The 23,542-nt window shown below is 38.6% G+C and overlaps 1 protein-coding gene across 1 annotated transcript in view; it reads left to right on the forward strand.

Annotated features, from left to right (window-relative positions):
- ADAMTS3 (ADAM metallopeptidase with thrombospondin type 1 motif 3) overlaps nucleotides 1–23,542 on the forward strand; it is a 249,462-nt gene that overhangs the window by 19,484 nt on the left and 206,436 nt on the right. Inside the window, exon 3 of the mRNA XM_029930029.1 lies at nucleotides 679–1,088. Coding sequence (XP_029785889.1) covers nucleotides 679–1,088 — 410 coding nt within the window. The remainder of the gene's footprint in view (nucleotides 1–678; nucleotides 1,089–23,542) is intronic.

The raw sequence follows: 23,542 nt of genomic DNA on the forward strand, positions 1-23,542 counted from the left end.
GATTTATGGAGCACAACTCAAAAGTCGCACAATGAGTGTATGGGTTTTGGAGTAAAACTTGGAAACTTACCTGAGCTCCACAGTTACTTGACCTTGGACACATACTTCCTGAATCTCAGTTTCCTCACCTGTGAAGTGTGATTGCTAGTGTCGTTACAATGGAAAAAATATGTGTAAACAACAGCACCATAAACTACAGTGTATAAATAAAGTATAGGTTTATGGCAAATGCATACATAAGGTAGCTATTTTAATCAGTAATTCAGGATTCTTACAGGGAAAAAAATAAAACAATCAAAACATTTCTTCTACATAATAACAATTTTATTAAACATTTGTAGCATTATCAGTTTTGCCAGTAATAAGTTAATTGGAAGCATGTCTTGATTATAAGCAAGTCAGATATAATTTATGAAAACCTGAAACATATAATGAGATATGAATATTCACACTATAATACATTTTTTAAAATAAAATGATTCATTGACATAGAGTTACCAAAATATATTTGAGAAATGATTTGAGTTCTCAGAATTTCACAGTTATGAAATGGCTCGGAACATATATATTTTGCAAGTTGAGGTACAGTCTTGTGAGGTGGGCACTTTATGCCAATGTTATGTCCTCCTGTGTTCTCTTGTTGCACAAGCTTCTACCATTCTATTTTTCACCCTACAGATTTACCAAAACTAAAGAGACAGAGAGAGTATGAGCTCGTGACTCCAGTCAGCACAGATTTTGAAGGACACTATCTCTCCCACATTCTTTCTGCAAATCACAAAAAGAGGTCAACGAGGGATGTGTCTTCCAACTCTGAGCAGTTGTTCTTTAACATCACTGCATTTGGAAGAGATTTTCATCTGCGACTAAAACGCAACACTCAGCTAGTAGCTCCTGGGGCTGTTGTGGAATGGCATGAGACCTCTCTGGCGCCTGGGAATATAACTGACCCCAAAGATGACCATCAAGCAGGAAATGCTTCAGAAAGAATCTGGAAAACAGAGCCTTTGCAGACTAACTGTGCTTATGTTGGTGACATCATGGACATTCCAGGAACCTCTGTTGCCATTAGCAACTGCGATGGTCTGGTAAGGCTTATTCCCTTTTGTGTGTGTGTGTGTGTGTGTGTGTGTGTGTGTGTGTGTGTGTGTGTGTGTGTGTGTGTTTGCAGGTGTTTGGGAGTGCAGCATGGCTTCAGGTGGCTTAGTAGGTAGAGGTAGAAAGGAAGCCTTATTATTATATTTTAAGTTCAGGAAGAAGCATTGGAAAGCATTTTACTGTCAGTTTTGTGCCTTGGCTTAATTTTGACATGAAGACAACATTATTCCAAGGAACAAAAGATAACTTATTTTATCATTTTTTTTGTTTATATTTTTAATTGTCTTACTTTGGGGAATTATATTTCCTTATTTCTTTCAAAGCATTCTGAAAATTTTTTAAAGAAATGTAGATTCCTCCAAAATGATAGTATTTCACTTCTTATGTGGAAACTTTGGATATCTTCTTAAAGAAAGTATTTTGAATGCATTCTTTTGCTTCTCCACAGAATGCTAAAATGGGAAATGAGTAGATACTTTGTCAGAATTTGTTCAAATAGCATTACTTTACAAACATGAGATGTAGTTCTCTCTGTATTGTTGCTTTCATTCAGTTTTTTCTTTATTTTCAAATAAAATACCTGTATATTGCTCTTCATTTTGTTGTCGAGGCCAGTAGTAATCGACCCTTCTTCACGTACTCTGCAGATGCAAAATATTTTGTTTTGCATCTCCAGATGCCATTTGAAAAGTGTGTCAATGTTTATGCCTTTTACATCCACAGTTGACTCCCAAGTCTTTGTTCAAAAAAAGCAACCATTTTTCTTTTTTGTGGTTGCCAGGCTGCTGTTTCTTGGGAGTTCAGAGCCATTCCCTTTGTTTTGTCACTCTTCCAGGAGTTCTCAAAATATTCCTTATGTTCCTGTTTATGATTATTCTACCTTGGCTGGTCCTACAACAATACCATGAATTTTTTGCTATTGTTCTTTTTGTGCCTAGGCCCAACCCAGAGGAGTTATGGTACATGTTTTACTAAATGCTGGTGAGATCATTGTTTTAGGCTTTATTTCTTCAGTCTTATACTTGATGTTCTGTAGGATTTTAAAAGCCAGCACAGAAAACTAAATAGAGAAGGTCCAAGTCTTCAAGTTGGACTCCATTAGGTTAGGACCTGTATGTACATTCACATTTGGTGCTAGATGGTATTCTGGGGTCTGAAGACTTAAGGGATCTCTCAGATTCTTCTCCTTCTACACAAAGATTGGATAGACGTGAATTATTAAGTCACTGATTGGGAAGTAAAGAAAGCATTTTCCAGAAGACTAAGTTTAAAGTAGTTCATTGAGAGAGCTTGATTCAGTACTACTAAGATATAAAAGAAAATAAAATAAATTATATAAAAGGTACTATTTTATAATACTTTTAAGTAAAATATGTTGAGTATAATAATTCAGTGTCAGACTTTAGCTTTCTAGCATAAAAAAGTGTGTACTTTTTTATCTTCTCAGTTAAGAGTTGAGACCGGGAATATTGGCTTGAAAATCAGCTTAAGGAGGGTAAAAAGACAAAGAAATCATTAAAATTTTTCTAACATTTATTCATTTTTGAGACAGATAGAGACAGAGCATGAGTGGGTGAGGGGCAGAGAGAGAGGGAGACACAGAATCCAAAGGAGGCTCCAGGCTCTGAGCTGTCAGCACACAGCTCCATGAGGGGCTTGAACTCATGGACTGCGAGATCATGACCTGAGCTGAAGTCAGATGCTCAACCAACTGAGCGACCCAGGCGCCCCAAGAAATCATTTTTAAATCTGACCTAGAAATCAGTATTTTTTTTTTTACCATGCATATCAAATGATCTAATCACAGGCACGGAAATATGAGGCCATAACAAGTTGTTGTAAGGAAGAGGAAATATAGAGTATGAATGAATGTTAATTATTAGGACTCTTTAATTTCTCTCTCTTAAGATCTGGTATAAACATCATGTATACATGAATATTGAGTGTGTGTGTATACTACACTCCCACTACACATTGCAAGTATTCATTTGTTCCCTTCTTTGATCCATTAATTAATTAATTAATTAATTAAACAATATTTGTGGCAGACAGTAATGGACCGAGTGCTATTCTAGGCACTGTGAAATGGTGAAAGGCATAATGGTCACCATCTTCCTATAGCTCAAAGAAGTCAAATTTGCCACGAATTTCAATGTCAGAATATCTGGCATATGTATGTATAGTGGAGTCGTGTCTAACTTGAAACATTGTAGCTAAGGGAGCTATCTTCTGGTGAGAGTTTATGGATAGGACAGAGTTTTGAGCCAGAGATAAGTGGCCCAAACCTTCAGCTTGATCCAGGAAAAGGGTGGGTCTGGCCTGCAGAGAAGGCAGTGCTGAAAAGGCGGGTATGTGAAATCTGGCCTTTTCTAGAGTGTCCAGCTCACAGCATCTCTGTGCCGGAGGAGGAGTGAAGGGGAGGGCAGAGAGAGCAGTGAGCAGGGAGGGTCACGGAGAGCACATCACCAGACTGGAGTGATAGCGCCGGGACCACTTTATTAGAGCTGGGGACCAATTCATCAAATTGCAGGATTGCACTGGATGGGATAAGCCCTTAGTAGAGATGAAGTAGGATGTTTAATGGAAGGGAATGTAAATAAATTTAGCTGATTCCTGAGCCCTTTTCCCCCTTTAACTGGCTACAGAGTGATTTAAGTTTAACCTTCATGACCTTAGAAAGGGAAGTGGGGATACTGAGATAACATGGATGCCTGAAGAAGGATTAGCCTGATGGGCTATGAAGCCATTCCCTGAGAGGCTCTGATTATGATCAACCAATGGAAAAATCCCTGCCCAGCAGGAGTATAGTTAAGTCTCTACTAAACTGCTACCTGGATGAGAAGTGTAATCCTTTTGGTTATGTTGATTTTACATGGCATTTCAGTGATCTGACTTTCTACATCTGTCCTTTGAAGCTGTTGCCCATAAGAAACAGCCACAGGAGGTTGGGGGCTCCACAGCAAGGCCTTTTGAGTGAATTACTTACACCTCCTTTCTCTTATGTAACCTGTGGCAGGCTATGTGAGTTTGAAATGGGCCTCATTCTCAGAATTAGTTTGTAGTAAGCAATGCTTTAATTTAATTTAAAAACCAGTGGCACTCAAAGTGTATCTACAGACTCAGGCTTGCAAAAAGATAAATACCAAAAGTGAGACTAGATATAGATGCTCTTGTATCAGTTTGACAGTTACTGTATTTGCATTGGGCCTAATAATAAAAAATGGGGCTAGTGTTTTATGTTTTATCATTTAATTTTCCTAGTAATTAATTTTTGTTGTATTTGATTTTTTTCTAATGTTTATTTTTGAGAGAGAGCGAGAGAGAGAGACAGACAGACAGACAGACAGACATAGTGAGCATGGGAGGGTCAGAGAGAGAGGGAGACACGGATCTGAAGCAGGCTCCAGGCTCTGAGCTAGTTGTCAGCACAGAGCCCAATGCGAGGCTTGAACCCACAAACCGCAAGATCATGACCTGAGCTGAAGCCAGATGCTCAACTGACTGAGCCACCCAGGAGCCCCAATTTTTGTTGTATTTGACCATAGCCCAGGACCAGTTGGGAGAAAGAAAATGGTTTCTTCACCACCCTTAGATGTTTTTACTCCTCTGGACATTAGATACTTGACTGAAATAGTCAGGTATTGTCTACCTATCCCAGGTAACTATATGAAATGATCACAGGAAGCTAATTTAATAGAAGCATTATTGAAGAGGACAGAAAAATGACTTGAGTGACATATCTAAAGCCAATGTCTAGAATTTCATGTAGACATAGATATGCCTAGAAACTAAGATATTATTCTATGGGTTTCTGAAATCAGCATCAGAGTCTTCTGCACAAAGGAATTGACACTGGTTCTTACCCAGTTTGGCCAAGAATAATATCTGTTCCTGGCTAGTGTGTCTTTTTCTGGTTCTTTACAAGATGGTCATTTATGAGTGACTGCTAATTCTTTACCATTTATAGCTTTACTCCTGCTCTAGTCTAGCCTACTTATAGGTAAGACCTATTGAGATGTTTAGTCATTGAATCGCCCCTGCTTTCTGATAGTATCCAATATAGAACAAAGCCCTGCTTCTCTAGACTTTCCCCAAAATTACCCAACAGAAGCCTGAGTCTTGCTAATGGGTTCTTTCTAACACTCTCTTACTGAAATGCTCATGGTTCCCTCTGGTGTGCATTCTCCCTCCGTGCAACATGTAATAAACCCGTCTTGTCCACTGCAGAAGTGCTGCTGGTGGTCTTTGGCTAGAGGGTGTTGACATGCTTTACCTCTCTGCTTCTACATTTCTGAAATTTCACACACTTCTTAGTGGGAAGACACTTCTGGCTGAGAATCTCAGCTGAAAATAGATTTCTTTATTCCACAGAGCTTTGCCATTTATTCTGTAACACCATTAAATCTCCCCTGTGAGCAGTGGCAGCTCACAATCATATTTTGTGGTCTATAAATGTGCCAAAATAAAGGCTTGTTTGGTTAGTAGGCTTTATTTCATGTATTTCATAACATAAGGAAACTGGATTTCTCTAGACTTGCTGGAACAATATTGCTACGTTAATTCCCCTGGATTATCATCAGAAAGAACTAGTTGGGAGTGGAAGAGCTGACTGGTAATGGTTTTCCTGGGTTATCCAGCTCAGTGATTTCCTTGTGGGCTGACTTTATGGTCAAGGGAGTGTATCTAGGACAGAAGTTTTCAGCGTTTTTTAACATTTGGAATTCTTCCTTCAAATGAAATCACTAGGGGTTATCTAATAAAGTAATATGTAAAACGGATAAGCTCAGGCAAGGCCTGGTTGAAACACAGTTGGGAGATACTCTCTTCTTCTTGACTCCTCACTGCAGACCACTCTGAGGCTCCCTGAAGCATCTGACAGGGATTTTCACTGTTAGGGCAGGGGGTCTTAGAAGCTTGAGGTTAACAATTTGGAAACCATAATAGTACCCCTTTCCTAAAATATCTGATAGTCACATCTGGTTAATAATGGAGGAATTTTATCTTTTGTAGATTTGGGGAATGGCCAGAGGAAGTCTTTGAGGACAATTGCAAACCATTAAGAAAATAGCCTTAATGGGGCTCCTGGGTGGCTCAGTCTGTCAAGCAGCTGCCTTAGGCTCAGGTCGTCATCTAGTGGTTCGTGGCTCTGTGCTGACAACTCAGAGCCTGGAACCTGCTTCGGATTCTGTGTCTCCCTCTCTCTTTGCCCTTCCTCAGCTTGTGCTCTGTCTCTCTCTCTCTCAAAAATAAATAAACACTAAAAAAATTAAACTAAGATTTTCCTGCCTTAAGACTTTTGCTTTGGGATTTGGTCCTCTAAAAAACATATTCTTGCCAGGCCTATTTCAGTAAGTCTAGCTGTAGAGGCACATTTTAAAAAGTCTATCTACAATGTATTATGAGCCAGTGTGCCTGGGATTAAGAATATTTGACCAGTGATTGTAAATACAGCTCAATCTAGTGAAAGAAATGTTTGATACTAAAAACAGGTACAAGTCTGTAGTTATTTATAGTGGATTTAGAAAAGAGGGTTTTTGAGGGCTGATCTTTAGATGCTGACATTTGAACATCTACTTTTATGAGAAGAACCTGATGGCTTGAAGGCCCATCACTTCCCGGGGAATAAATATGTCTATGAAAGGCGTCCTGTGTTTTTTTGATAGGGCAGGAAGAGATCTGTATGTTTATTGTTTACATGCAGATTTCAGAGACCTTAGAAGGTTGGAGGAACAAAGGACAACCTTGTTTTACCTCCAGGCACCTACATCAGGCTATTTGAACAACACAAGACTGGGAAGAGCTCAAAAACCCCAATACCCTTTAATTTCCAGAAATAGAAGGAAAAAACCAGCAGCCGACCCTGGCCCCTTTCAAAATGAAGGATGGATGGAAGTTCTCTAGTTCAGTTAGTCTGGGAGAACCAGTACCCCGACAGGCCTCACTGCTTCTTTCCTGAGATTTGGTTAAGCCGTGACCCTTTGGGAGCTGACAGTATTTACCTTAGATGATGTCCCTGCTTATGCCAGGTGTGTGTGCTGGGTGCGTCTCCCACTCGGCCTCCTTTCTCAGATACATAGGCAGCCAGTGTGTGCGTATCGGGGCGAAGAGGCAAGGTTTGGCATCAGCCTCGATCATGTTCACATTTTGTATCTGATTTGCATAAGTTGGAAATCATACATATGTCAAGTCTTTCCCAATTTTTTTTGGCTCTATTTCTCTTGTGTGGTTTAGTTGATCTTCTACAAAGAATATCCATGGACGTGAGCTTGGAATAAAGTAGGAAGTGAAGAAAAATCCCCAAAACATCAAGAGTGTTTTTAAATTTAAAAAATATTCTTTATAATAGTTTTTTGTAGTTCATCTCAATCTTTATCTAAATTTTCCTTATAAATACTACCTGCTCAGTGTTTATTTGCTTTACATCATTTTGATTATGATTTGTTTTCTTTATCTCCTTTAACTTTGGTGTAGTAAATTTTTAAAAGGTTAAGTTGAAATATGAGTTGAAAGAATCACGGGAAAATGTAAATATGATGCTGCAAATCTGTCTGTGGACAAACAGGATAAAATGGACAGCAGAGGTACTTTCTCATTCTGCTGTCAGCTTGGTAAGTAGCTTCTTCCCAGTGCCTTGACAACCATGACTTCATTAAAACTCTAATACAGATTTTTTAAGATACTCAAGACATGCTTTAAGAACTGTGGAAATAGTGCTGACCACATCTGAAACTACCTTCTTCTGAGTAAATCACCATAAAACAAGAACAAAAGGACATCCCGGTATTGATATGATTCTCTTGTGCATAATCATGTTTTAAGGTCACAGACTAAATCCAGCCTCAAAGTTTTCAAACTGAAAAAAACTGTGTTATTCTTTTGACTTAATCTTTGCTTCCGGGAATACTGATCCCAAGTTAACAAAGCATTTTGAAGCACTAGGCTATGTAAAGTGCCGTCCTGATTGCTGTGGTAAATAGTGAGGTAAGTGAGGCATAGCCTTTGTCTTCCGAGGGCACTGGAAAGAAGATGTGTAAAAGCAGAACCGAAGTACAAAGTAGAAAATTTTATATGTTGTAAGACTGGACTAGATGAAATGTGAAGGCTTGGATGGTGGAAAGATGATTCATGCCTTGAAGGATGGTAGAAGGCTCCTTGGAGGAAGCAGTATTTGTGATACAAGAGAATTGGAAAGGTGAACATTTGTGTTACAGTGATCCCCGGTGAGGGTGGGGATGGGATGGGTAGGGGGAGGAGCCTCTGAAGAACATGGGGGTCTTGTTGGAGGTCCGCATATGACGGCCCTAAGAATGAAGGGGGAAGGTGGAAGTTGATTTCATGAGTTTTGTAACATATAAAACCAGTACAGAGGAGGGCTAGTATTTATCGGAATATAGGGCCAGATGATACAAAAGGGAGGGAAAGAAAAAGGAGCATATATCAGTGCCTGTGTCGTTGAGATTAGCAGGCTTCCACAGCCATTCAGGATGGAGTAGGTGGGCAAGATTCCTGTTCCTTATTTATGTTGCTTTTCTTCATAGAAAACTTTCTCTGAAGTCATGAGGCCTTTTTCTCTGGAGTTTAGGGAGGTGTTTTTCTTAGTAACTTTTCTAGAATTTCTTACCTACATTTTATCTCAGAGGGTTATAAGATTTGACTTTGAAAAATACGACCTCTCAGCTCTTCATCTAGGTTCTTCACCTTTCAGGTTTGATCAGTGATTGTGCCATTTAGGAAGCTTCCTGCTGTGACTTCTTTCTTCCATCTGGAATGTTTTCCTCCCTTTCTTATTATTTTTACTCCATGTTCATATTCCCTACTTCTTTCCATTCTCCAAGGAGTGTTCCTAGTGTCATTTTAGTGGTATAAGTAAAATGTTATATCGTGAGCTAGCTTGTTCTGCGAGGGTTCTGCAAGATAAGCAAACGTTTCTAATAGACTGTAACCCGGTAACGAGCGTTGTCTTGGAATACGAGTAGTGCGTGATGACAGACATCACAGGATCACAGCTGAGCCAATGGTTTTTAAAATTCTCTGTGATGTACAAGTGCTTTGGAATACAAGTATGTTTCCAGAACAGATTATGCTCAGAAACCAAGATTTTACTGTATTTGTTTACGATGCACTACTGTAAAAAGTAAAAAAAAATTGGTAGGGTGATGGGTGGCTGCGAGTCCCACATCAGGCTCCTTGCCGACAGCACAGAGCCTGCTTGGGATCCTCTACCTCCCCTGTCTCTGCCCCTCCCTTGCTCATACTCTCTCTTTCTCTCAAAATAAACAAACAAACTTAAAAATTAAAAAAAAAAGTACAAAAATTGAGCATAAAGGGTATTTAGATCAGCTTTACATAAGTCTCAAACAAAACAAAAATAACTTTAATGTTGTATTTGATATTAAATCTCCTCTTATGTTGTGCCATATAGTATTTATACTCTGTAGCTATCTGTGTGTGCGTATATATTTCTATTTCTATATACATACATATACATATAAACACATATCCACACATCTTTATGGGAAACCATAGAAAGGGAGAGAAAATCAATGTTTAATAAAACACTTTGATTTAAAGACCAATGAGAGAATTCGATGTTGGGTTGTAGAGTTGGTGGCAGAGCTGGACTGGCGTGTGGGCCTGCTGGGCAACAAAGCCCGTGGCAGTTTTATTAGCCCACGCCACCTAAATGTGCTTCTCACAATGCAGGTTGTTGAAAAGAATGGAGGGCTTGAATTAACTGTATGTTTTTAACACTACTGGAAATACAGCAATGTTAATCAGAAATACAATGGAAAAAGTGAGGTTCTAACCTATTGCTGTTATTCTACAATAATGAAATTGCAAGAAATTGTGGGCTAAAAAACATCAATTGTCCTTTTTATTAAGGTAGTCAGACTTCAGGAATTCTTTGTCTCTAAAACAAGGGCCTTTGATCACGTGGTATTTTTAAAAATTATTTTCAAAAGAATTGATTAGTTTTTAAGCAATACCAGACTACACTAAATTTATCAAGACGTTATCATTAGTCTTACTGTGGTTTTTGAGTCCTTCAATAAACAAGTCAAATCTTCTGTAATTGTAATACATTTCTGAAAATTCTGGTTTATTGATTAAGATATATAATTGCACTGAGATTTAACTTAGAGTTAGTAATGTTAAAAAATGGTTATTATACATATGTAATTATATAATAATATGTATAATTATATACATATCAATAATTATAATATATAATTATATACATATATATAGCTTGATATGTTTTGAAAAGCACCATCTAGATTGCTATAGCTTACTTTTATAAAATGTTTACAAGGTATTTGGTTTCAAGTTTTGTAGCAAGAATAATCAATAAACACCAATGAAGAGGAATCCCAGCTAAGCTACCTAGAGTTATGATGCTTTGTGAGAGTTCAGTTTGGAAAAATGTGATTACTATTGATGACAGAAGTCCACACTTTTGTGAAATGGCTGAGGGAAATGGCTTATGGTGAGAGTGGGCATGGCGTCAGTGTAGAATCAGACAGACGTAACTCTAGTTCCCGTTCTGCCACCGACCAGCCTGTGACCTTAAACAAGTGATTTAACTTTTTGGAGGTGTTTTTCCTTCAGTAAAGTGGAAGTCAGGTCAAGGCCTTTCTAAGACTTGAGGGCATCTTTCACACAGCCTGGTGCCTAGGAAATTGATGATTATTACTGTGGTCCTTTTCCTTCTTTAATCAATTTAAAATTATTTGTCCTTAATATTTTGATTCATAATATTAGTAATGATTTTAGTTCATAAAATAAGAAATACTGCAGGTGGCCAGCTCAGCCTGTGACCTAATTTAGGGAAAATTCTGTCTTCTCTGAAGTAAACACCGTGGTGAAAATCCTGTAACGTCCACATCACCTTCTCCACCTGATGCAGGGCTCCTTTGTTACTAGCTCTTAGAGATAATCTAGCCTTTACCCTCCTGAAGACATCTAAGGATGGGAAATTCACTGTTCTCCATCTTATTTATATATAGCTCTGCCAGATATAGAAAGTTCTTTCTTAGGTTCTACTAAGAAATATGAAGTAAAACAACCTTGTTCCACTTACTAGGTTTTTCAGAGTTGAGAAGGATGTAGTAGCCATCCATGATTGGCTTCCTATGGTTATTATTATTGTAGTACTTTTGTTTTATGCAGATGACCAATTAATCTCATCCGTGTACCTACCATGCAGCAAACTGCTTCAGGAAAGTTTCCCTTTACTCATGTTATATAGCCCATACTCTGACTAGAATGGGATTAACTGGGCATAAGTCATCATTTTAACATTCACCTAATGCTTTTTGTTTTGAGAAAATATTTATATTACAAATCTCAGAGTGATATACTTTTTAGGATAGTGATAGAGTTCTGTGCTGTTATATAATATAAAACTTGTTCAGAGGCTTACCAATCTTGTTCATTTCTTATCTGTTTTATTAGGTGATAGCAGTCAATATCCTTTCTTATATATGTTCTTTTTCCAGTCCAGAGTATCCCTTAAAAAAAAAAACTATATGCATTTTCTACAACTCTGTGAGGCAGTTGAGGGGAAGGTCGTTAAGGGTCTCATCATGGGTCCCTAGCTCCAACTATCAGAAAATTCATTTTTGAACTTAAGTGGCATTATCACAGTAGACCTATGGGGTCCTGGTGAATTTTTGGTTACCCGATTTTAACTCCAGTTTAAAATATAATAGTTTTCTAGAAGGCCTACTGCTGTCTGGTGATGTCTCTAAAAGGAAAGATTGTTATAAATTGAGAAGACTGTGCGATTAGATGCTAGGGTGTCATATGAACATAGTGGGACCCAGTCTGAGCATGTGAAGCCCAAGAGAAAACGAACAACAGCACTCAGTGAGAGATTGTGCAAATTTTAGCAACCCAAACACAGTGGGAAAAGTTTCATTTAGCTTTTATCTGTGAAACAGGATGCTTTTAACATAGAGATTAGAATCTTAGGGTAATACTTCCTTTAAGCTTGCAGGATACTTGATCTTGCTTTAGAGGGTGCCAATATTTTCTGCTTTCCCGCCTGGTTTCATGCACACCTTTATTTTTTATACCTGGCTCTGAGGATGGTCTTAACTGGCTGCTAGGACAAGAAAACAGACCAAAAAGAATGATGTGGATCCAGATATAATTAAGTAACTATGAGATCTCCATCTCCGTTTGGTCAGCCGCATTTCATTGTTACCTTAGACTTCAACTGTGGCACCAAACCTAGGCTCAGCATACTGTAAGATTCTGAACTATATGGGTCCTAGACTCCAACCATTGATCTAAAATTTGGGGTTGGAGCAGGCCTCTTTTTATGTGCTGTCCTCGGAAACATGTTAGAAACATGTGCCTCCATGAGAATGTTTTAAAATTAGGACCAAAAATATAAAATTAGGACCAAATTTATGGAACTACATTGTTTCTCCTTCCCATACTTAAAAACTAGGGGTTTGACTTAGATTGGTGATTCTTTTTCTTCCAACTGTTGGGATTTATGTTTTGAAATGGTATGTAAACCAGAAAACTATGTTTATTAAGTAATAAATCATTTTTCCTATCTGTTAATCAAAACACATACAAAATTGCTTGTCAGAATTGTCAGTGAGTACAGTTTACTTTCCCTGTTTGCCCATTGGTGATCTTTCTGATAAAAAGATTGTCATTGTTATATTTTTATAAAATATTAAGAGCAAAATGGATATGTTAGGGAAGTACCTACTAAGTTTTTCAATATAGGAAAGTGGTACCAGCTCTCCTGATGTCGTCTTTCCCTGGAAGAACTCTTCACAGGTTCCATATGTGGAATATGCTCCTGAACTCGAGAATCATCATTCTCTCCAAGGGGCCTTGGACCTCAGTGGGCACCAGCATCTGCTGGGCAGCTTTGTTAAGACATGGACTGCACAGTGCTACCTCTGCTTTCGATTTAGCAGGTCTGTGGAGGGGTCTAAAAGTCTGCTTTTCTTTTTTGTTAATGTTTATTTTTATTTTTGTGTGTGAGAGAGAAGGAAATAGAGGAAGAGAAAGAGAAGGAGAGAGAGAGAGGAGAGAGAGAGTGTGAGCAATTGGGGGAGGGGCACAGAGAGAGGGGCACAGAGGATCTGAGCCGGACTGTGCACTGACAGCAGAGAGCCTGATGTGGGGCTTAACTCACCAACCATGAGATTATGACTTGTGCTGAAGTCAGATGCTCACCTGACTGAGCCAGTCAGGAGCCCCTGAAAGTTTGCATTGCTAACAAGTTTTCAGTTAGTGTCAGACTCCATAACTCAACTGTTGTTTGTGTTCAATGATACTAGATACTGGTGTTTCCCAAGTGACCTGCTTTCTCTCTTTTTCAACATTTTTTTTTTTGTCTGTAGTAGTGTCTTGACCCTTACCTACTGCCCAGTCACAATCCCAGCCAGATTGACTCAGCACCGGTCAGTCCCAGATTGGATTAACTGTATATAACTAACTACAACTTCCTCTCTTACTCCCCTTGCCTGGAGGCTACATGTTCTTTGGAAGCACGAGCCAGTGTCATCCCCAGGCCATATTCTGGCAGAGTACAGGAACTGTGTGAGTATAGACAAGTCACTTGATATGTCTGATTCTTGGGTTCTTTCTTTGGTTCATGGAAAGATTTCCTTATGGTAAGTGGAACTTTAAAGTGGATACTCATAAGTTATTCAGTAGCCAATAGTCAAAAGAAGTGCTTGTGAGGTTCTGAAGCCACTTTACCTTCAAGAGCTGGTGGTGGGGCTATTCCATGAGGCAACACAGAGGCCGTAAGATCTTCAATAGTCCTGTGCTTTAACAGTCTGGGCCTATCACTCTCCTTGAGTTTCCATGAATCAACCGTACACTCTGTCCCTACACAGCTATACCAGCTCTGTGCTTTACCCACACTCTTCTGTATCTACACTCTCATCTTTGATTGTCTCAAATGATTTTATGGCTTCAAATATCACCTATACAATGACAACTCCACATGTTGGCCCTGACCTTTCCTCTGAACTCCAGACTTGTGTGTGTATCTTGCTGCCTACCCAGCATCTCCAGCGGGATATCTCAAAGCCGTCTCGGATTTAAAAGGGCCAAAGATCAGCCACTGATAGCCATGCTTGCATGATTTTCTTCAAAGAGTCTGGGTAACTATTTCTTAGTCCAAAAACCTTAGTCCATCAAAAATGGTGGATTCCTTTTATTTCCACATCTTTCTTCTCAGATCCACAGTCTTAAGATTTTTCTGTAAAACATGTTCTGAATCTACTTAGTAGATTTTAATGCTACAGCTTTGGTCCAGAACTCTCTCATCCCTTCCCTGGATAGTATAGTGATCTCTTAACTGCTCTTTTTGTTGTATTTTGCTGCTCTTTATCCTCCACAGAGGAATTGAAGTGAACGTTCTAAATTTGATGAACTTTGTTTAAAAGCCTTCAGTGGGCAGGAGAATCTTATGGAGGACTTGTCAAGACATAGATTTCCTGGTGCCACCTGGGGTTTCTGACTCAGCAGGTCTGCATAGGAGCCTGACAGTTTGCTTTCCTAACAAGCTCCCAGGTGACACTACATTTTGAGAAGCAGTGTTCTATAAAATCTAATCTTAGCAAACTTCTCTGATACTACTCCCTTGTTCACTATATTTCAGCCACACTTGTCTTCCTTTTGGTCTGTCCAAAGTTTCCGTTTCTCTGGTCCTTTGGAAATGCTGTTTTTTTTTTTTTTTTCCTACTCAGAATATTCTATTCTAGATCTTTAAATAGAGGTTCCTGCTCATCATATTGAGTTAACTCAAATTCCGTTTCCTCCAAAAGGATTTTCCTGGCCATTTGCTAAAATAGCAACCTTAGTCACTCTGTAATATACTAGTGTTTTTAATATTTGTATTCCTTATTGGCAGCTCAAATATTTCTTGAATTTATTTTGTACGTTTATTGTTGGGAGAGCATAGCTTTTTGTACTGAGGGTAAGAACTCTTTCCTCTGGATCTTTAACAATGCTTGGCACACAGTATATGCTCAAAAATCAATATCAATAGACTGTAGAGTATAAATGTGAGAATGGGGAATTGAGTACCACTTTTGAAAGGTGAATTACAGATCTTTCTTTAATGTGTTTAGAATTCCCTTTGTATAACTTTCACAAGCAAAGACAGTGCTATGAACTTCAAAATTTAAGGTTTCTAAGATTTCATATAAATCAACTATATCCTTCTGAATAATATTTTAATGCTGTGGTTTTTATAACTTTTTTTTCCTTTTCATTTTTTCTCTCTTCTTCTTTCACATATAAGCTAGTGAGAGGGCAATATCATCTTGACCCAAATCCACACTTAAATTCATAGTAGATGTTTAGTGTGTCTCTTAAATTACTTTACTCTTGTTAAGCAACAGAAATAGATACAAATCAGCGTGGCAGCTTGTTGCTTTAAAAAAGATATAATTTTTAAAAAGACATTATAAAAATATTATCCTTTGGATAAATTTCTTGGAAGAAAATAAAATATGCTCCTTTACTGACTTTCCAGTCAAGGTTGTTACTATAGCAACCTATAGTCTTTCTTTCTTAGCGCTGATCACACATAAATTATTTGTTTAATGCTTTTTTCCCCTGTGCTGAACTAGAAACTCCATGAGAATTGGGACTGTGTTTGTAATGCTCATTCCTGGTATCCATAAAACTAGACACCATTCTTGATATATAGTAGGTGCATAATAAATATCTGATGAGTTTCTGAATGAATGAAGACACGGAATGTAAGTTCCATGGCTCTATAATCTGTGTGCTGTCACCGTCCAGGTTTCATGAATCTTAATGGAAGAAATGCTTTCTCTGGGTAGAATCCCTCTCTGGCCTTCCCCGTTGGTACCCAGCACACTGCTTTGTAACTTTCTCATTTCTTTCTGTGGTTTCTCCTTGATGGAATGCTATAAGGATTCTCAAGCCAAGTACAAAAAGCCACACCTCTTCAGTTTCTTGGACAGCTTGACTTCTTCTAGGCAAGTACTGGTTTTTCCAACTTTTGTGTCTCTTGGTAACTCCCAAGATGCTTTGTATTCTTGTGAGTGAATTCTCTGTTTCTTAGAAGAGAACAAATAGATTGATTAATACCTGACTAACTCATTCATCCATTCAATAATTATTTATTGAGTATCTACCATGTGCTACATACTTTCACTGCTACGGATGTGACAATGAGCAGAAGCAGGCATAATATTTGCCCCCTTGAAGTTTATCTTGGATAGAGTGGGAAATAGTCATTACTTTTTAGTCAGTCAGCTGTGTTAATAAAGATATAAAGGACAGAGACATTGTTCTATGAAAAAGGCAACAAAGTCATCAGACCTAGGCTAGGGGTCTGGGAAAGTTTCCTGGAAATGATAGGTGAGCTGAATTTTGGAACATGAATAGGAATTCCCTAGATATGGTGCCTTGTGAGCACATTTTATGAAGAGGACAAGGAGACTATGGGGACAGATTATTAGAGTTGGTTGAGATAAATTTTGATTTCCAGAATAAAACTAATCTGGCATAGTTCTCCTGAGCTCCTATAAATGTTGTACCATAATACTAATAACACTTAAGATGTTTGAGCATGAACTCTGTGTGCTAGGCATAGATCTGTCTCTTACAGGAATTATCTTAATTCTGACAACAGTTCCTGTTTATGGCTTAGGAATCCAGAGAAGTGAATGTCTTGTCTTTGTTTCCTGGAAGACGTGGATACCTGCATTCAGAATCTGTGCCTTTGACTGTTACCTAATCCTGGTTCCCAGTGGGTATTCCTAACATTTCTGGTGGCTCAAGTAACCTGAATTCAAACACAGACACATTTATGGATCTCTCATTATATATCTATTCCCTATCTAACTACATATGTATATGAAGATGTATGTGTGTATATATAAAGTAGTCCATGTGGGAATTTAGATGTGTGTATATATAATATGTGCACCCATAATTACATATACACATCATTAGTATACTTTGATGTTGAAAATTGAATATAAGGATTTGAAATCAAGCAACTTAATTGTGAAAAATTTGCTGGATGGGATGGATTGATGACTACTAGTTATTAATACATGGCCCTAAGCTGTTTCCTATCAAGTTTGGGGGCCTAACCACAGCAAGTGTGTGAATTCATGAGGGCAAGTGAAAATCTTCCGTGTCTAGCCTTATCCTCTGCTGCTAAAGCAGCTCATCTCCATTCACAGTAGCTGCTTATAGCTTTAAATAGCATGCCCCGGACTGTCTCTGCCAACCCTTCTCAAGCCAGCCAGGGTTACTGTGAGGCCAGGGTTGCATGGACGATGTGGTCTGTGCGAGGCCAGGGAAGGGGTTAGTGGATTGGCCAGCTGCCTGGGTACTGGTGTAGGGAAGCCATGGAGCAGTGCAGCAATTTCCTGCTTGGGGTGAAGCCCTAGAAGTCTGGTGCTGGCTAACCCTGGACTCTTGAATTCTTTTGTGATAGCTCACTGACCCCCTCCTGCACCCCCACGTTTCTTTTAGGGGGAATTTGACGTGCGCTATTTACAGGTACATGGAGATGATTTAGGGTCATTCCCACCTTCACTCTCAGCTCAGAGTCATTTTGCTTGGAATCTATACTCTTAGAGAACTTGAATGTCATACTCTCTAGCTGTGAGTTTCTAGCATAGATCCAGTCACATCAGCAAGGAGCATACTTGCCCCTAATGGACACTGAAAGGCTGGGAGAAAGCGCAGGTGTGGGGGGCCACTGGAAACATGAAGCATGCCTCAGGGAGGGCACAAAGGATCAAGCAATGTCTGGGAAGGTAGACCACCAGGAAGGAGATTAACTTCATTCTGATCTTGACTTTGGCCATTTCTCTTTCTTTGGAAGGTGAGGGCAAAAGAAAGTAAGCGAACTTATTCCCCAAACTTGCTTAATTTAAGTTCCCTTTTATCAAAGTGGTTGAACACTAAAGTACAGCTGATAACTAGCTTATTTTCTGATTATCCTAAATGTCTTGGTAGTTTTACTTTATCTTTCAAGTTCAGGTGGAGTTTCAGGGAGAAATTTGAGGACGGAGGGTGGAGCACTTCTAGTGCAAGGGACATCTGGTCACTGCTAACTTCTGGGTCTTTTCTCTGATCTATGTGCTCATATAGGGCTTGTCTGGCATGGAGTACCCTTCCTCAGTGAAGTGGGATCTTTCAGAGGAGAAGCATTTACTCGAACTAAATGGGATGGGGTCCTGGGACTGTCTCTGAACAGTGCCCTTCCCAGTGTGGCCTACCCTGGAGCTGCGAGCACGTGGACCAGGGGAACATAAAGTCCTCTGTGTCTTCTCAGAGTGGTAATCGTTGTGCTACTGGGCCCTTGGCTGGTGTAGAGTCATTCCTGTTGTTTTATAGGTGAGGGAATGGATGCCCAAATAAGTGGGGTGATGACATCAGTGTCATACGTGTCTGATTGCAGCAGAGAAAGAACGGGAATCCAGGTTGCACACTTCCTGTCTCCAGTGTTGTCCGTACCTAGCCCCTGGTTATGAACCCAGAGCCCTCCGAGCGGTCTTAGGACAGCTTCCCTTTTCTTCCAGTTCTATTTTTTTTCCACTTCTCTCAGCTGACTCAAATGCTTGGTTTGGCAATATAAAACTATTATCCATTTCTGTATTTTATTTGAGCTGGCTGCCCTACGCCTCATTCTCACGAAAGCATAATACCAGTTATGTACTTCAGAAAATGTGTATCCAACTAACTAGACACATTTTGTTAGTAACGATGCGGAGAGCATGCTGGTGAAGTGCATAGACTCTGGAGTTAGCGGTATAACTTCACCACTTGCTAGGCATGAAACCACTTTTAAGTCTCTTCTCATTAGTAAAATGGTGCCAATAATAAATAATAATGTAACTGTAGTTAAACCTTTTTCATGGGTTATTGTGAGCAGTAAAAAGAAAATCCAGATAAGCACTTAGTATAGTGCCTGGGACATAAGTATTCAGTAAAGTTAATTATTATTGCTCTTTTTAAGTATGCTCTTTTTTTTTTTAAGTTTATTTATTTTGACAGAGAGAGAGGGGGTGAGCAGGCATTAGTGGGGGAGAGGGGAGAGAGAGGGAGGGAGGGAGGGAGGGAGAGAGAGACTCCCAAGCAGGCTCTGCACTGTCAGAGCCAAAACCAAGAGTCCAATACTTACCTGACTGATCCACGCAGGTGCCCCAATATGCTCAGTTTTTATAGTTTTCTGTTCATACAGCATTGTCATTGCCTCAACTTTAAAAATCAGAATGTTGTCAACATGCAGTTATTTAGAAAGTCTAGTGCTGTCACAAGCAGAGTAGCAGATCTGTGACAATTTTGAGGGTCAGGTGTGTGTAGATGTCTGCACACTTCCTGCCTTCTTGCCTGTCCTCCTCCCACCCCGTCCTTACTTTCTCTTTTTGTTGCAGACTCTCCCTTTCCCTTACTTTTGAAAGGCTTTGAGCATTAAGACAATGCCAGCTAAATCATTTAAGGAAAGATCAGAACAAAAAGCATGTGGGGGAAGCTAAAATGAATCTTTTCAAGTATATGAACTGAACAAGATTAAACACTTGGGAAATAAAGGTTGCTTTAAAGTTATTGGCAGTTAAAGCTTAAAAGGAAATGCATTAGGTTATACTGTTCTGGTTTCCTGATGAGAGAAAGCAGGATATGTTAAATCTTGCAAATTGTTATTGTTGAGTTAGCCTAGTTGGGGCTAAACTCAAGTTACAACAACTGTAGACCCTACTTATATAAATCCAACTTTGATCAATTATCTGTACTTGATAGACAACTCAATATTTGCATTTATAAGTCACATTTTCATGTTATTGTTGTTTTTTAATATGGTCTTATTTTTTTATGTTTATTTTGGAGAGGGGGAGGGGGGTGAGAGAGAGTGAGAGAGAGAGAGAGAGAGGGAAAAAGAACAAGTGGGGGAGGGACAGAGAGAGAGAGGGAGACACAGAATCTGAAGCAGGCTTCAGGCTCTGAGCTGTCAGGACAGAGTTTGATGCAGGGCTTGAACCCACAAACCACAAGATCATGACTTGAGCTGAAGTTAGGCACTTAACCAACTGAGCCACCCAGGTGCCCAATATGGTCTTATTATAGTTAAGTTATATATTAAAGATATTATTCAGATTATACATGGAAATAACTTGGTGTCAAATGAGTCATGTTTGAGTGAGCTGAATATTGATATTTTCACTAATGTTTCCAAATAATAGGGATGAGTCATGCAATTATTCTAAAAAAATTAAAATGCTTTCCATATAAATTATTCATATTTAATCTTAATTAAAATTTAATGTGATGTGTAGAATTGCTTCACATGTTACCTTACAGAAAGTAGCCAATAAATTTTCTTATAGATTTCATTCTAATCTGAGAGTGATATTTGCATATAATTTTACTATCTGGTTTACTTTGTCTTCATGATACTGGAAAACAAAATGCCTGTAAAATTTATAGGACAACATTGTCCTTTTTAAAAATGTTAGTTGTGTAAATAGGTAAGAATTCTAGAAACTGTACCTTTCAGGAAAATGAGGAGTCATTACTCTGGACCTGCATTACTTTTATAAAGTCGTAGAGAAATTGCCTCAAAATTCGCTGGCAGTAGAATTTTTTTCTTTTAATACATATGCCAAATGTAGATTCAATTTACGCTTTGCGTACATTTTTCTTCTTTTCTCTTATTCTCTTATTTCTTCTTTCTTTCTATTATTTCTCTTATTTTCTCTTTAGTCAGGTCACTACTCTTTGCTGTATGAGAGATTATTGGGTAATAATGCCCAAGATTCCTATAAAGTTAACAACTAGGTTATTAAATTTCAGGCATTATTATTCTCTCTTACTCATTTTGATAGAAGAACCCTTTCTGAAAATATAAGAAACCATTATTTTTCATATGGTGGGGTTAGGGTTGGGATTTTCTATTTTTAGATTCTGTTACACAATTGCTAGTGTTGGGAAAATAGCTCACTTTCATATTTGCTTAGCCTTAGATATTTCTTTCTAATTGTTTTTTTCCTGAAGTTTGAAGTTACGTTTTAACTTTTATAATGGTTTTAACCTTTTAAAAATGTTTTAATAGTTTTAATTTGTCAGAAATGAAGACTGTTCTTTTTTTGTGGTTATGATTCATTTCTATGCTGGTTTCCAAGAGAGCTGTTATACAAGGTGCAGTGATTGAACAGAACAGAACCTGTGTGGGGGAGATGGAAAAGTTCAATTTGATAGGCATAATCAGCCTGTATTTATTCTAAAGTTAGTAACAAGAACGGTCTAATTTCAGAGGATCACTGCTTTCTCACCACAGTGCCTGATATGAATTAGAGACTTTGTAGGTGGCTTGGATACCCTTTCTGGTTCGGGCCTTTGAGACTCAAGTAATCTTAAGAGTTCTGTGAACGTGTCCTCAACACGCAGCTCCTCTGTCATCTCGTGAGATTAATCTGAGGACAAGGTACGAGGGGCTGCTTGGCCTGTTCTGAGAGAGAAGTTTCATGGAAGTGGAATGGAAGTTGAGTGGGGAGAAACTAACTGGATTAAGTTTTATTTAGTTTATTTGCAGATTGGACCAGGTGGTTAAAAGATCAGAATTAGTGGTGAATGTTGAGGATGAAGTTTGGCCCACCACATCTATTCAGAAGGTCAAGGGTGGGAGGAAAGACTTTCAGTCTGTTTTTCCAATTATGGGTTTGTGTGTGGGAGAAAGCATGTACCGTTTCCTATTTGATGGTGAAATGACCCTTCTTTGGGGTCTTCTTTGACTGTATTGGTTCCAGCAATTTAAGCTGTCACTAAAGCTTTATTTTTTATAAAGTCCCCAATGTATTTACTGTAAATTCTCGAGTTCTCTTTCCCTGTATGAAAAGGGGACTGTTATAGCTCTATTTTGTTAAAAACAATTTTTAAATGTTTAATTTTTGAGAGAGAACACGAGAGCGAGAGAGCGAGAAAGTGAGTGCACAAGTAGGGAAGGGGCAGAGACAGGGAGACACAGACTCTGAAGCAGGCTCCAGGCTCTGAGCTGTCAGCACAGAGCCAGAAGCGAGGCTCGAACTTGCAAACCATGAGATCATGACCTGAGCTGAAGTCAGATGCTTAATCAACTGAGCCACCCCGGCGGTCCTAAAGCTCTATTTTAGTGGGAAGTTTGGGATCATCTCAGATAGAAATCTAGATACCTATTCTGAGTTTATTTCAGAGATCTAGGTAGAACAATGCATAGGTAATTAGCCCGGGAACTTGTTGAGGTCATTTTCTTTGCCTACTAAAAGTATTTATTTGTATGTAGTTACTATGGCTTGAATTTTCTGGTAACTGCTCTTTATTATAGTAATGGAGGTAGTAATTAAAAGCTATGAATAATTTCAAGTGAAACAGAGGAAATTATTGAGGAGAATTTAGGTAATGTACAGTATCTGGGATTCTTTTATGTACAATTTAAGAAATAGGTACTTTTGGGAATATTTCTTTGTAGAATTTGTTTTGGAACAATTATAGTAAATCTAGCTTTTACAATGAGAATAATATAAACTAACATTTATTGAGTACTGATTACGTCCTAGACTCTCTGTTAAGTACTTTGTATGTATTATGTTTAATAACCCTGTAGACTAGGTACCAAGTTCATTCCTTTCTTTTTAAACTGATTTCAAAACACATGCTATTGTAAGGTAATTTGAATATTAGAAAGCTGGAGAAAAGATGTTAATCGTTATGTAGTGCTAGGCTCAAATAGTTTTGGGCCTGGATTATCTGACATAAAGGTTATAAATATTTGGATTAATTTTTTAAAGTATATTTATTTATTTTGAGAGAGAGCGAGCAAGCTCATGTACACAATTGGGGGTAGGGCAGAGAAAGAGGGAGGGAGGGAGAGAGAGAGAGAGAGAGAGATAGAGAGAATCCCAAGCAGACTTCACACTGTCAGCACAGAGCCCTATGGGGGGATCAAACTCACGAACCATCAGATCATGACCTGAGGAAACGTCAAGAGTCAGATGCTTAACTGACTGAGCTACCCATTTTTAAATGTTGCTAAATTTTAAATGTTGTTAAATAACCCTTAATTTGGACTGTTTATTTTATTTTATTTTTACCATTTAGAGCTTATTGTACATTGAAACTAGGTGAAATGTTTTGGTGAGGATATACATTATTTAAACATGGATTTTTTGAGGTTATTGTAAAGCAAGGAATACTTATTACACTTTGAGTCTGGGCAGAATGTGGGGCGCAGCTGATAGACTGGTTGGGTAAGCCCGGGGGAAGCCTATTGCCTGAAAATCTGATAAGCTTTCTGAGAAAGAGCTTACCTCCGGAAAGAGGAATCAAGCTATTTTGAGCTTGACGTGGCTTGGGCTTTGAGGAACAGAATAATTCTGAGCATAGAATAATAATGTTTGTTTCTCTCTCTCTCATACATATGTATATAAAA

Source organism: Suricata suricatta, chromosome 1 (genome assembly GCF_006229205.1).
Source record: "Suricata suricatta isolate VVHF042 chromosome 1, meerkat_22Aug2017_6uvM2_HiC, whole genome shotgun sequence".
In the NCBI taxonomy this organism is placed as follows: domain Eukaryota; kingdom Metazoa; phylum Chordata; class Mammalia; order Carnivora; family Herpestidae; genus Suricata; species Suricata suricatta.